This window comes from Arachis ipaensis, chromosome B06 (assembly GCF_000816755.2).
Source record: "Arachis ipaensis cultivar K30076 chromosome B06, Araip1.1, whole genome shotgun sequence".
NCBI classification, from domain to species: domain Eukaryota; kingdom Viridiplantae; phylum Streptophyta; class Magnoliopsida; order Fabales; family Fabaceae; genus Arachis; species Arachis ipaensis.
The window spans coordinates 123,744,434-123,759,665 of record NC_029790.2 but is presented as its reverse complement, the minus strand read 5'-3'; the positions used below and the strand labels follow the sequence as shown (position 1 = coordinate 123,759,665).

General features: G+C 32.5%; 3 protein-coding genes across 5 annotated transcripts in view; 1 reads left to right on the top strand and 2 right to left on the bottom strand.

The window, feature by feature from the left end:
- The window catches only part of LOC107605107 (peptide deformylase 1B, chloroplastic-like), an 11,832-nt gene extending 4,718 nt beyond the window's left edge, over nucleotides 1-7,114 (top strand). Inside the window, exons 1-4 of one of the 3 annotated variants that reach the window (XR_001612463.2) lie at nucleotides 868-1,224; nucleotides 5,668-5,730; nucleotides 6,468-6,584; nucleotides 6,682-6,892. Coding sequence is in view for 2 of the 3 variants with exons in the window: in XM_021104971.1 (XP_020960630.1) it covers nucleotides 1,114-1,224; nucleotides 5,668-5,730; nucleotides 6,468-6,569 (276 nt within the window). In the remaining variant the exon portion in view is untranslated. Of the gene's footprint in view, nucleotides 218-867; nucleotides 1,225-5,667; nucleotides 5,731-6,467 lie in introns of those variants that run through there. The other 2 variants (XM_021104971.1, XM_021104970.1) reach the window with 2 other exon arrangements.
- Nucleotides 2,162-3,594, bottom strand: LOC107605108 (zinc finger BED domain-containing protein RICESLEEPER 2-like). Its single transcript, XM_021104969.1, has 3 exons — nucleotides 2,709-3,594; nucleotides 2,502-2,569; nucleotides 2,162-2,417 (listed from the first exon to the last, which is right to left on the bottom strand). The coding sequence occupies exons 1-2, from the start codon at nucleotides 3,424-3,426 to the stop codon at nucleotides 2,502-2,504; spliced, it is 786 nt and encodes a 261-aa protein (XP_020960628.1). The 5' UTR covers nucleotides 3,427-3,594; the 3' UTR covers nucleotides 2,162-2,417.
- Nucleotides 7,591-15,232, bottom strand: part of LOC107647490 (transcription factor MYB98-like) — an 8,869-nt gene continuing 1,227 nt past the window's right edge. Inside the window, exon 3 of the mRNA XM_016351561.2 lies at nucleotides 7,591-8,576. Coding sequence (XP_016207047.2) covers nucleotides 8,115-8,576 — 462 coding nt within the window. The 3' untranslated portion in view covers nucleotides 7,591-8,114. The remainder of the gene's footprint in view (nucleotides 8,577-15,232) is intronic.

The window sequence follows — 15,232 nt, the reverse complement described above, 5'->3', positions numbered from 1 at the left end:
AGAAAACTCTCTTTCTCTTTCTCTGTGTGCTTTTATAATAGTTTGTTTTATGGAGTTGCCCCCTTTTTTATTTTGCGTGCCCAAAATGATTCCTTTCATAAAACTTCATATTTTCACCTTCCTTTTAAACACTTCTCTCTTATGAACTTTGAAACTAGTCTCTTATTTCTCTTTCATCTACTTATAGTTATTCTCTCACTCTCACCAAACAAAAATTCATTTGTTATTTTCTTTTGATAAATAAATGTCATTTCCATTTTCTGATTATGGAAATAAAATTCATTATGTGTGTTTAGCTTTTGGATAATTAATTGTAAAGGGAAAGTAGAAAGTTGATTTTATCTATGGCCCTTTTTGGTATAACGATAATTCTAAATTTGTTGAATCTGCATTGTGCTTTTCTGGTGACTTGACTCCAGAAAGGATTTCTATTTTGTATCCCTTTTGGTTATCTACTTGGATATTTAGTGGTTTTCCTTTATTGATCATACAAAAGGATCAGCATAGTTTGTTGCATGGTTTATCCACCTAGGAATATTTTCCTTCTTTTATTTTATGATACCTTGTTCTCTTTCAATAAAATATCTTTTGTCTACATATTTGTTTATCGTTGTGTTCCTTTCTTCTTGCCATGACAAACAACAAAGGAATGAGACTGTTTTAGAATTTTTCTTGTGCTGAAATGAAAGAATTTTTTCCAGTAATTGATATAAAATATATAATCAAGCTTTTCCCATGAAAGCTAAGACCAAGCTTTTATGTTGTAGTAATTTCTTTGAGCGTCCTTGAATGAATTGTTACATCAGTACACCCGAGTGATCATTCTAGTAAGCTTCAGTGTTGACATGTGGGATTTTATTTCCCTTGAAACAGTTATTAGCACAAAATGTGTCCTTAAATTTGTTATTTCATTTAGTTCAAGTGTTATCTATACTTAAGTCATGACTTCTGTAGATGAAGTCTGTCTGCTGTTTTGAGGACTGTCAACTTGTGCTCAACTGAGACAACATAACCTACTTGTCATTCTCATTTGTTTGATGATTATCCTGATGATGGTCTGAAGTATTTATTCACTCTTTCACCTCCTTAAAATTTCTTATTATTGTGGTTTAGCGACCTGAATCAGTGAAGATTGATGCACGTGATGTGAATGGAAATAGATTTTCATTCTCGTTGGATGGGCTTCCTGCTCGAGTATTCCAGCATGAGTTTGATCATCTGCAGGTTAGTTTCAACTTTATTAGTTAAATGGTTTCACATGAATGGTTTTTCCTCTATTTATTATTTTCAACTAACCTTGATGTTTCATCAATGGACAAGGAACATGAAACCCAAAACAGTTAGGTTTTGTTTAGTCAATGTTCTTCACTTCAATTGCCTGTATTATATGAAACACAAAACGCATAGGGGGTGTGTAGAATGCCAAAAAAAGAAAAACAAAAGGATGGAATTAATTTGAAATGAAATTTAATTAAATTACAATCAAATATAATTTAGAACCCATAATTTATAAAGTGAGAATTGAATTGAATTACAAACAATTATTGTGTTTCAAACTTAATCAATTATTGCATCATGCATACAATTATCGTTGTCCCCCCAAAATAACGGCCATTCTGCTATAATGTTTTGGGGTCAACCACTTAGCAATAGAATCCATGATTGACTTGTATGGTTTAGTAGGGGTGGGCAAAAAAATCCAAATTTTGGATTTTAAACAAATCCAAACCAAACCATTAAAAAAAAATCAGTTTTAAACACAAAAAAATCCAAACCAAATTAAATTTATTTTATAATTTGGTTTTAAATAGGGGTGGGCATGGTTTGGATTTTTATAAATCCAAACTTCAGAACCAGTTTTATGGTTCATGAAACCAAACTAGAATCGAATTAAAGAGAGAAACCGGTTCTAAATAGGTTTGAAAAAACAAAAACCAATTTTAAACCGGTTTTAAAATTTAAACCCGGTTTTACTTACAAACCGGTTTTAAATCCTTTTTTTTTAAATCCAAATCTAAAATCTGTTTTTTTTTATAAAATCCAGTTTTAAAACCAGTTTCTTCAACCAAAAATCCAATTTTAAAACTAGTTTTTAAAAATCCAATTTTCAAACCAGATATTTTAACAAAAAATCCACTTTTAAAACCAGTTTTTAGAAATTCAATTTTCAAACCATAATTTTTTTAAAAGTAAAATTAATACTAAAGTCATTTTAAAGTGTATAGGTTCATTACAACTAGAATTTGGTTCTTTATAAATTTAATGACAATAGATAATCTATATAACATTTAATCATTCTCAAAACATCAAAAGAATACCACCAAAAAATCTCTCTAAAACAACAACCACAAAGTATCAAAAGATGGCAAGTTGCCAACAAAATCATCAAACAACCACAACCTTTGAGGAAAATATATCTGCAAATAACAAAATATACCTTTGTCATTTTAAAATAAATATTTGAATGAAAGTATTAAACCAAATGAGAATATTAAGCATACCTAGTCATCATGAAGATTATCAATTGATGCCGCCATAGAACAAGCACCATCATTAGAGGAAAATATATCTGCCAAGGGAATCAAATTAATTATCAAGTCTATATTCAACAACTTTTAATTGGTAACTAATACCTAAATTCTAAAATAGAAAGACGACAAAAACAAAAATAAAATAAAATGAGAAGAAATATGAAAAAAATTCTATACCTTGATCAACTTGTTGAAGAACTTCACCATCATCATCTAAAGCAGAGAAAAGATCTTCCTTAAGCCAATCTCCTGTGCAGACTAAGGCCTCTACCATTTTAGGTGTTAAGGAACTGCGGTATGGATCGAAGACTCTTCCTCCAGTACTAAATACAGACTCCGAAGCTACCATAGAAACAGGTATAGCCAATACCTCGCGATTCATATTTCCAAGAATTGGAAATCGGGTTGAGTTGACTTTCCACCAGTTTAGTATATCGAACTTATGGGAGTATGGCTCGCATTCTTCTTGTAAATATCTATCAAGTTCAGATCTTGTATTTGTTCTACGACCGGTTGCTTGCAGAAAAAAGCCTATACTATGAAGATCGGTATTAATGTTGTTGGCTTGAACATCTTGCGTATCAGCTTCACTTGCTTCCTCAGAACTTTGGTATTGCTGATAAAGTAACTTTATGCACTTGGACAACTTTGACTTCAATTCGCCTCTTTTTTCTTCTCCAAATAAGTAATTCAAGAAATAATTGACATACTCAATCTTTTGCATTGGATTAAGTATGATAGCAATCAATAACAACATATTCACCGAATCAGGATTGCTCCAATATTTCTCATACTTAACCCTCATCCTTTCTGCCATTGACATAGTACTAAAATCAACAGAATCACAAGAATGACGAATAAATCGTCCAATTGCAAATACTTCCTTCATATACATATTACTGGTAACATATAAGGTACCAGAAACACGTATAGTGGCATCACTGAACACTCGCAAAAATGGTACAATGGACTCAGTATACTCCTAGTCTAAATCAGAAGGAACACCTCTCCCTTTTCCTCCATTCATCTCTCCTATATAGGTATTATCTTTCAAAGCAAGCAACGCAAATGCTTTGCGATGCTTCAAAGCTACCTCTAACATTTGACAGCACACTTTGTTTAGACTAGGAGTATGCTGAGTCCATTGTATCATTTTTGCGAGTGGTCAGTGATGCCACTATACGTGTTTCTGGTACCTTATATGTTACCAGTAATATGTATATGAAGGAAGTATTTGCAATTGGACGATTTATTTGTCATTCTTGTGATTCTGTTGATTTTAGTACTATGTCAATGGCAGAAAGGATGAGGGTTAAGTATGAGAAATATTGGGGCAATCCTGATTCGGTGAATATGTTGTTATTGATTGCTATCATAATCCAATGCAAAAGATTGAGTATGTCAATTATTTATTGGATTACTTATTTGGAGAAGAAAAAGGAGGCGAATTGAAGTCAAAGTTGTCCAAGTGCATAAAGTTACTTTATCAGCAATACCAAAGTTCTGAGGAAGCAAGTGAAGTTGATACGCAAGATGTTCAAGCCAACAACATAATACCGATCTTCATGGTATAGGCTTTTTTCTGCAAGCAACCGGTCGTAGAACAAATACAAGATCTGAACTTGATAGATATTTACAAGAAGAATGCGAGCCATACTCCCATAAGTTCGATATACTAAACTGGTGGAAAGTCAACTCAACCCGATTTCCAATTCTTGGCAATATGGCTCGTGAGGTATTGGCTATACCTGTTTCTACGGTAGCTTCGGAGTCTGCATTTAGTACGGGAGGAAGAGTCCTCGATCCATACCGCAGTTCCTTAACACCTAGAATGGTAGAGGCCTTAGTCTGCACATGAGATTGGCTTAAGGAAGATCTCTTCTCTGCTTTAGATGATGATGGTGAAGTTCTTCAACAAGTTGATCAAGGTATAGAATTTTTTTCATATTTCTTCTCATTTTATTTTATTTTTGTTTTTGTCGTCTTTCTATTTTAGAATTTAGGTATTAGTTACCAATTAAAAGTTGTTGAATATAGACTTGATAATTAATTTGATTCCCTTAACTGATATATTTTCTTCTAATGATGGTGCTTGTTCTATGGCGGCATCAATTGATAATCTTGATGATGACTAGGTATGCTTAATATTCTCATTTGGTTTAATACTTTCATTCAAAGATTTGTTTTAAAATGACAAAGGTATATTTTGTTATTTGCAAATATATTTTCCTAAAAGGTTGTGGTTGTTTAATTATTTTGTTGGCAACTTTGGCATCTTTTGATACTTTGTGGTTGTTGTTTTAGAGAGATTTTTTGGTGGTATTCTTTTGATGTTTTGAGAATGATTAAATGTTATATAGATTAGCCATTGTCATTAGATTTATAAAGAACCAAATTCTAGTTGTAATGAACCTATACACTTTAAAATGATTTTAGTATTAATTTTACTTCTAAAAAAATTATGGTTTGAAAATTGAATATCTAAAAACTGGTTTTAAAAGTGGATTTTTTGTTAAAATATTTGGTTTGAAAATTGGATTTTTAAAAACTAGTTTTAAAATTGGATTTTTGGTTGAAGAAATTTGTTTTAAAACTGGATTTTATAAAAAAAACCGGATTTAAAACCGATTTGTAAGTAAAACTGGATTTAAATTTTAAAATCGATTTTTGTTTTTTAGAACCGATTTCTCTCTTTAATCCAGTTCTGGTTTGGTTTCATGAACCATAAAACTGGTTCTGAAGTGGATCCAGTTTGGATTTATAAAAATCCAAACCATGCCCACCCCTAGTTTAGCACTCAGGGGTCAAGTTTCCCTAATTCTTTTCCAACTAATTTTAAAGTGCAACTCCTCGTAAGACCCATCATATGTGTTGTTGAAATGTCAAATCAATTTATTAATAGCATTAGCACAATCCAGCTGAGTCCTCTGTCATCACTTAATAATTCTCACATTATATGGCTCACCAATCCCACCAAATCACCCACTCTCATATTTCCCATGCTAGCTGAGAACAGGGCTGTTAGGCACCTTCTAAGTGAACTACTGGCTTGGTGCTTCTGGTTTACTGACGTGATTTTGTGTCACTACCTGCTGGTTAACACGTGGGTACTGCCTACCTATAATAATCTGTGCAGGGGATTCTTTTCTTTGAGAGAATGACTGAAGAAGTTCTTGGTAATATCCGTGAACAGCTACAGGTTAGAACAACTGAACTCTCTTTTTGTATTCTGTCAATAGTTGATTTCCCATGACCTGAGAAATACATCATGATGACATAGATAATACTAATATTTCAAAGAGATAGTAAATGAGGCAAAGGTATGCCGTTATTTGAAAATATCAATCATGTCATGTATTCTATCTTGGTGGATGTGACCAAGACTACCATAGCTTCTCTTTCTCTTAAAAGTTTATTTATCATAGTTTTTTGTATCTATACATCGATATCTATAACTATAATTGTCCCCATTAAAGGTAATTTGGTATCCAATTTTTATCCTAAACTGTCCAGCCTATCTCTCACATTGTACATATGTGAACTTAATGCTTGATGGCAGTCCTCTAGGGAAGTTTATTTCCATATATTTGTTATTTCTATATTTTCTTCAAATAAGCTTATGTTTTGAAGCTTCTCATTGCTTCAAATACAAACAAACATTTCATAGTTTATTACGTTTTTAGTGCTTAAACTGTGTAAGATCTTCCATGTCTACACTAAGTTATAATATAACATCCTGAAATTGTCTTCGACATTATCCTAAATACTGAGCAAAGTACAATGTGGATATTCCTAATGTGTTGGAATCTTAAAAAAATATTCAGTTCTTTCTTTGTTTGGTAATTTAGGATATGATTGTTAGGAGAATATAATAGAAGCATAAATCATTCATCTTCAGATACAAATGTTTTTAATGCTTGGGCATAATCATTACAGGCCTTGGAAATGAAGTATGAACAACTGACTGGAGTACCAAGTCCTGAAAAGATACAAAACAGGAGGGAAAGAAGGAATGCTGTCGGTTTTGGGAAATCATGATCAAACCTGACTCAGGTCTCTGCTTCATGGTTTTCATGATAATAAATTCCATTTTTCCTATCTGTATACTTTATGCTTCTTGTTGAAAAATGATTTGCTCCTATTTTACCAGTCAATATCAGGTACAACCATAAGCTCAACACCTACGAAGATTTCGAATTCGAAACGTTTCAAGTTTGCAAAAGTATTGGCAGGGGACTGCTCTGCAAAGAGAAAGCTGGCTGAAACATAAAACATTCTTTTTGACGCAAGTCCTTCTGGCCCAGAAAAGTGAGATTTCTAATGGATCCTATTCGTTTGTTAGCTATGAAAGAAAATACAACGAAAATCAGAGTATAGAAGAACAGGAGTGCTAAAAATGCAATCATCCTCTCTGTCTCATTATCTAAGTGTTCATTCATCATATTCTGTTTATAAAAATACTCTTCTAAAAATGTTATTTGTTGTTATTAAATTTAGTTCCTTTTGTCATGCATCTAGAAAAAACAATATATTCTGAGTGTTTCAATAACATTTAATATAATGGAAAATCAGGTTTCTGAATCTATGATAGGTTTATAACACACTCAATCATTTGTATTGTAATTGAATTAACAGCGATATTTGAGTTTAGCATGAGAAGATCTGGTGAAAGAATAGTTGTGTAAAAGCTAGATATTATATGAGTATGAAGTCGAACTCGCGAAGATTTGTGGTAAAGACTATCTTGTAAAGGAATTAAAATTTGCGAAATAGACAAGACTTAGTTGAACTAGTATAAATTCAGAGTGATTTATATTACTTTGTTCTGGAGTTTTTTCAAATAGTCTAAAGTTATTTTTTATTGTTTCTAATAATAATTTCTTTGTTCACAAGTTCAATGTTTGATAATCGGTTGTTTGAAAAAATTGTGATCTACAAAAAGGTGTTATTTACTTATTTTAGAACGATTTAATTCTTTTTTCTGTACTACTTTAATGCTATTTCATATAATGTCATATAAACTAGTATGATATTTTAGATACTATTATGAAACAAATATAGATTCTTCAGTGCTCTTAGAATAAGTAAAAAATTGTTTATTCGATGTTTATTGTTTCAACAATTGCATTAAAACATGGAGAAAGTAGAGTAGAATAACAAGTTACATGTGAATTGTAAACACGGAGTTTAGCTTAAATAGATTTGTAGCGCCAAAAATTTTATCAGAAAACCAAGGATAGCCATGAAGTACTACTAATATTCAAGCATGGTGAAAGATGGACTTATAGCCCTGTATCTGCGGTTCTGCACCAAAAATCAACACAAACTAATTCATCCAAATGAAAAATACTCAAAAGAACATTTGAGAACAAAAATTACTGAATAAAAAAAGGTACGACATCACATTACAAAATAAAATCCATGCTGCAATACACAAGATTAAAACACTAAAACTAAAAATAAAAATAAAAAACAAAACAAAACACAAAGATGAACGGTTTCCATATGCAGCAACCTTGCATATAAATGCATCTTTATTAAAAGCATGAAATTTCTAGTTTACCAACTAAACGAGATCCACGCCTAGTTCATGTAGGTCTCAATTCCAATCATATCAAGCTGCATTGGAACATAGTTCTCTGTGCCATCAATCAGAACAGAACCATTCCCAATTTCATTAGAACTGAACTTCACTGGTATATTGCCATCATACCCAGTGATGCATGCATTCTGCTGCAGGTTGTAATCCTCATTCGTTATTCTCAACTTTTTCATGGATTTCTTCAGCTGCTTCTTTGCCGCATCAGCTGCAGTGACCTCTTTGACGTAGCGCTGAAGCAATGTTTCCCCAAAGTAATAAGTCTGGTTCTTCTTCTTCCTAGGTTGTCTCTTGCTACTCTTCTTTCGCTTAGCGGCGTTCCAGTGGTTCTTAATTGTGTTCTCAGTGCGGCCGGGGAGCCTCCTTGCAATTTCAGCCCACTTGTTTCCAACTTGCTTGTGAGCTTCAATTAGTAGTTTATCCTCTTCTTCATCCCAGGAGTCCTTCTATATGTGTATAAAATAAAGGTTCAAGATAATATAGATACAATATATGAAACTCCACACATAATAGACACACGAAAAATATCGATATGATGTTGCTTGAAAGCATTGCCGTTCTAATCAGCATAAATGCATAAACATAACTACAATAAATCATAATAGACACTATCCATATAATATTTGGGAGAAAATAAAAAATTAATCCAAATAGTCCAAAGTTGTTTTATTTAACAAAAATGCTATTTGCATACTAAAACCAACTACTATATATTTATATACAAATACATATGTAATTTAATTTATTTTTAATATATATTTTGTATTTTAATATATATTTTACCTAATAACTCTAATTTTAATGGTTGGTTTTAGTGTATACCTAACATGAATGTTTTAGATATAATAAATGTATAACTATAAATGTTATACACATAGAATTATAAATGTTATGTTAAATAACATAACTTTAATTATTGTCTTCCATTCAATCTCCCTATTCTTTTAAATTGAACATTATGGAATAATTGATGAGTAAAATTGATTATGATATTAAATCTGCATACTTTTGTCAAGTTTAATGTGAATAAGTTGCAAAGCAAACTCGTTTTATATTGTCATTCGATTATAAAACTTTATTTAATATTGAGGGTGATGGAACAAAACACATCACTGAGTTTCTGGGCAACACTTTTGAATCTATTATTATGAATGAAAGGGCAAGTTATTCAAGGGGGAGAAGAATATAATAGATGTTGAGGGATCATGGATCAATATGTAATTCAGAGATAAATGGTGTTTTTAAATTTTTATAAAGAATATCTTATCGATGTAGTGATTTATAGTTAAAATAATATTAAAATTTGTTCAAAAACAACAAAAAAGAAAATGAAGAAAAAGAATTTAGGTTTAACCTGACCCATATCTTAATGGACTTTAAATTATTAATTTAAACTCAATTATTCATGGGTATTTTTTGGATCAATATTCTTTGAAGAGGTTCATTAAAAAAAATTGCTATGAATGAGTACGTATTAATAGTTCAATAATATAAATTGATACAATTATTTTTTTTTTCCAAAACTAGTTTCTAAAATTGATATATTCTAGAGTAAAAAAAAAAAAAACCACTAAATGGATTGGGTTTGGGCCAATGCCATGACCCACATTGCTGGGACTGCGCAAGGGGCTGCTGGAGGTGGACTCACTGGTTGCTAGTGACAAGGATCCGCAACATTATAAGGAGAGATTGGGAGGTGAAGATCTCTCATATATATAGAAAAGCTAACAGAGGGACCCATAATCTAACTAAGGAGAGTTTAAGTGCTAATTATGGATAACACTTTCTAAATCAACCCTCCATTACTCTTAGACTTGTTCTCTTTGATGATTTCAGAGGGGCTTATTTACCCTGTGATATAGTTTTGGGCGTATACAATATTTTTTATAGTTGATCTAACTCTTCTTATTATGCCAACCATATTATTCAATATTCATTTGGAGAACAAATAATGTTTCCCCTTTTTTTTGTAATTCGGTTGTTCATGTTGTACGGAATAAAGAGGTAAATTTGTCCATGTTGTTTGACTTTTTGTTCTGTCGTAAACCGTCAAGGTTTCAGGTTGGATCATGGATGATTTCCTGGTTCCCGAACAATTTTTTTATGGTCCAAATGTCGTTCTTGAAATGAATAGTTTTTTCTAGCTAGCCAAACGAAATTAAGATCTGGTTGGTAGTTGAACTAGTTTGGTCTTGTTTTAAACCAAGTCAAGAGCCGATATGTGAAATATCCGCTATTAGGACTAAAATAAAAACTCACTAATGCCTTTTGAGACAAAGACCTATGCCTACTAATAAATGGGAACATAAACATGGGAGAAGGTATCATCACATGCAGACCTGCTAAATCCTTATCAACACACATGCATGTTCTCACACACTTCAAATTAGAAATGGTATTCCATATCACTCACTCGTTCGTAGTCTTAAGCTTCCAATAAGTGTGTGTGTGTTTCCTTCACTAACTTTTCTCTATACTCAAACAACGAAAAAGATTAGGGTGTCGATTGTCGATGTTCAAATTGCATCGCCTGTCCATTTCTGGCACTCTCTAGGTCTACTTTTCTGACATCCTAATCTACTTTTGTTTTTAGATTGAGAGTGAGAAGCAGGAGTTGTGCTCATGGGTACAAGCTACTCTCAGCCAATTTAGTTTAATTATAGGTTTTTAATATTTTTCCACAAAAAATTCTAGAACACAATTTGAAGGCCTGCTAGTGTCATGTGCAATACATAATAGAATTAGAAGTTATTTTTCGATTTTTCACGGCATCCTGCATCTTAGCAGGCCAAGGACTAAGTCACTGTGGATCTGAATTTCATTCAAAAATTTATTGCTAACCAATGAGTTTCTGTATGCACAAGGCAAGATTCAAACTTCGATACTTGCTTAAAAAGACTAATAAGCTAACTATTAGACTAACCCAAGTTGATTAATGAAATTATAAATTTTTAAAAAAAATTGAATAAAAGATAAATAGGTTCTTAATCTTTTGTCGGCGAATATTCAAGCCTTTCAGCATTGGAAAATATATTTAGCTCTCTCATCTTTAAAAACGCGTGACATTTATATCCCTCAGTGGGGTTAGTATTAAAAAAGTTAATGCTGATCTGGAAGGAAGATTGTTGATGTGTTCGTTACGATGATGATATGAATGGTTGGCAACTACAAGAGGACAAATAGGTCCCTTTACGGTGATGGTGAGCTCTATTTCTTCAAAGTCTATTGAAGCCAAAACCATTGTTTCTACTTCTACCACTTGTTTGGGAGGGGGTTGAAGAAGGATTGTCCATGGCCAGTGATAAAGGCTCTTCAAGCACAAGGCGTGGTGGGGATAGACAAGAGAGGTTCGTTTCAACCACGAGTCATTGTGTTAGTGCCAACAGGAGATGAGAGAGATAAAATTGCGCCAAAGTGCTTCTACGATGTCTATGTCATTCTCTATGAGTCCAGAATAATCACCAATAGACTATTTCTTAGGTGCCCATACTTCAAGGTAAGTTGATATTATGTTATATTTGGATGAAACTGTAATGTGTATAATTGGTTGGTTGTATAGAATTTGATGCAGGTTAAGCAATGCTATTGTAAGTTTTTTCTCTAACTTGATGAGCACCTAAAAAAATTGGGGATATAGAGACTCAAACTTTGGGTACTGACTATGATGGTGAATGTGGAGACATTGAAGAACATTTGTTTAAAAGAAAATAATTGAAAAAGAAATTGAATGCTTTGGAGAAAAAAATGTTATCTTCAAAAATGATGAAACACCTGAATTTGTGATCAACTGTGATTAATTTGGTTGTTGTATATGTTGATGTATATGTCTTAAAAGGGTGAAAATGAATGTGGTACTTGTTGCTATTGTAATGAAAATTGTCAAGTTGGCTATATATGTGAAATGCATTTTGTCATAATTTCAATTTCTTTTTTAATGGGCTAAACAAAACACAAATATTATCAAAAGAAGCAATCCTAAGAGGATTATAATCCCATTAATAATAATAGCATAATATAAACAAAGTTGCCAGTAAGTGTATCTGACTTTCTAAAACTATATACACCACAAAAAGTTAAGTTTCACATAACTTTGACACAAACCTTCAACAATGATGCTAATGTAAACCACATTATAGAGTAATACAATCACACATTAAACCCCATGAATCATATTCAAACTCTAACTCTTGTTTCAAAAATTTTGAAATCATTTCACTCGAAACAAATTTTGTTTCTTTTACACACACACACAACATTAAATAATTAACATCACTAGGGGTGCACATAGCCCGACCCGACTCGAAGACTCGTCCCGGCCCCGATCACTTTAGGACTAATTTTGTGTGATTTCATCGGGTAAAGGTCTCAAAAATAGACCCGATCATTATTTTGGGTTGGGTCCGGGCCATAGTTCGGGTCACCCGAACTCGACCCGGTCATCATACACAATTAATATTTTGTGTTATTAGTGATGGATCATAGCTATTCTTATGTGGAATTTAAGTATTGTAAACCTTAATATTTTGTGTTATTAGTCATTATAAGACTATAAGTTAATGTTTTATGTTTAGAATGCATAAGACTTTAGACTAATGCATAATATTGTGTTATTTGTATTGATTTAAATATTTGGTGTTATTAGACAATATTAGTATTGATTGTGGTTATGCTTTAATTTTGAAGAATGGTTGGTTCTTGTTATATTTTTCTAAGTGAATTTTACCATGTCAAATAATGGTTGGAGTCTTGAAAATTTGCATATTTTTACATGCTAGCTTACAAGAAGGTATTAATGTAGTGTAATGTTAACGGCCCGGTTTTTATCCGGTATAATTATGGCCCGAAAGTGTATTGGTTTTATCGGGTCTAGGGTCGGGTTCGGGTCTAATAAATAAACCTGGTGTATATTTCGAGTCGGATCTGGGTCACATCAAACCTGGCTTCACCCGACCCATGTGCACTCCTAAATATCACATAGCACCATGTATTGTCACATCTATCTAAACACCAACACACAAAACATAGAAAAATTTCCTTCCCTCTGTAGATGATGGAAGCTTCTTCGCCAACAAAGTTAAGCGTCACATTCACCAATCACCACTTTTCAACTTAGCATAGTAGCACTATGAAGTATGAACTAAAAGACGTTTTTTTTAGGAAGAAAGAGCGTCTTTGTCTTCTCGTAGGGTTTGATGTAATTGTTGGAGTGGATTATGGATGTTATTGGAATTATGAAGAAACAAAGTGGGGTAAGGGATTAGAACGGCGTCGTTTTAAGCCACCAGAGGTGTATTTGCCTTTTTACTTTTTACCAACCATCCACATCATCACCATAATCGACACATCATCAATCTCCCTCCATTAGCATTTTCCGTTATACTTTTTAACCCCAGCACCATTGAAGAATATAAATATCACGCGTTTTCAAATGTGAGTAGGGATGACAATTTTCTTCGGTGGGGCGAGTATTCGTAGGAATTTACCCATCGAGGCAAGGGTTTGGAGGTCATCCTCCCCCCTGCGTAGGAGCGGAGAACGAGTATCCCTTTAATAAACGGGACGGGGGCAGGAAAAAAGGTACCCTCCCCGTGATACCCGTATAATACCCATAGGAATGAATTTACATATATATCCTTTTGTGTGTTTGTGTGTGTGTGGATTATGATGGAAACCTAATTCTCGCAAGCCTTTGCCTCACTCACTCACTCATCCTTTTACTATCACTCTCACATCCTAACCTAAATTCCATCTCACCCTCTCCGTGTTTCTTCCTCTCCCTTCCTCCCTCGCCGACATCTCTAACCTTCTTCTCTTGCCGTCGCTCACCTTCTTCCTCTCACTAAGTCACCGACATCAGTTCGTGATTGCTTCTCATAACGTTGCCGCCACCTCCACCTCTGCTCAACGAAGACAAAGCTACTCTAGCCATGCCTATGCTATTACCAGCTTCTTCAAATTTGTCGTCACCAACCGTGCCTTTGCTCCATCTCCCTTAGATCTGCCATCATCAGTGGCCAACAAGCTATTTGCATTCTTTTAATTATATAATTATTCAAAAAATTTTGATTTTTTTCCCCAACAATCATCATCATCATCTATGATATATATGTAAAGCTTGTATTGATTTTATACATATTGTTAATGTCTGATTTATATATCTTTTGTATAGTTTTTATGAATATAATGCATGAATATGTTTGATTTTATTATATTGTAAATTGTATTTTGTTGGAAGATGATTTAAAATGGAGGGAAACAAATCTGATTTAATTATGATGTAATTAAAATTATTTGATTGTTCTACATAATTGTAGCATTTCTATATAGATTGGAATTAAATTAAAGTTTCTTGTTAATTTTTGCTGTTTTCTTTTGCCATGTTTTGTTTTTAAAAAATACCTGCAGATATCCATGGGGACTTGAATATCTGGCGGATGGTGGGTACCTGTTACTTGCCATGGCTACGGGGCGAGGACGAGAAATTTTTGGTCTCATGGGATGGGAGACAGGGGGCTAGTATTTGTCTCATGGGGACTCGTTACCATCCTTAAATTTGAGGGAGTTAAATATATTTTTCAATCTTAAAGAACTTAAATGCCCACAAACAAAAAAATTAAAGACCTGTTTATTTTTTATTTTTTTTAGATCAATGAGTAATGGACCAAATATCCAAGGGTAGCTCATTACTGTAAAAAAAATGCCACTCTTTTTATTTGTCTTTTCGTTTTAACCAAGGTTCATACTTTTACTTGTAGGTTTAGAATCTTGAGAAATTTATATTTTATATTTAAATAAGTTTTCAAATTTTAAAATTAATAAAATTTACTTTATTAACTCAATATTGTCTTATTATTTATTTGTGTGTGTTGTGTTTTGTATCTATTATTTTAATATAATAGATTAATATATTTATATACATTTATTTAAAATTTATTATTTATTCTCTCAATATTTAAGCATAACTTATTAATGTTTTTATCTAACTTATTAAGTGAAATAACTAATTTTAATTAATATATTAGTTACCATTATATAAATTTTAATAATATATAGGTTTAATTTGATTTCATTTTCTAAAAAAAATTATACTTAATAGTAGTAA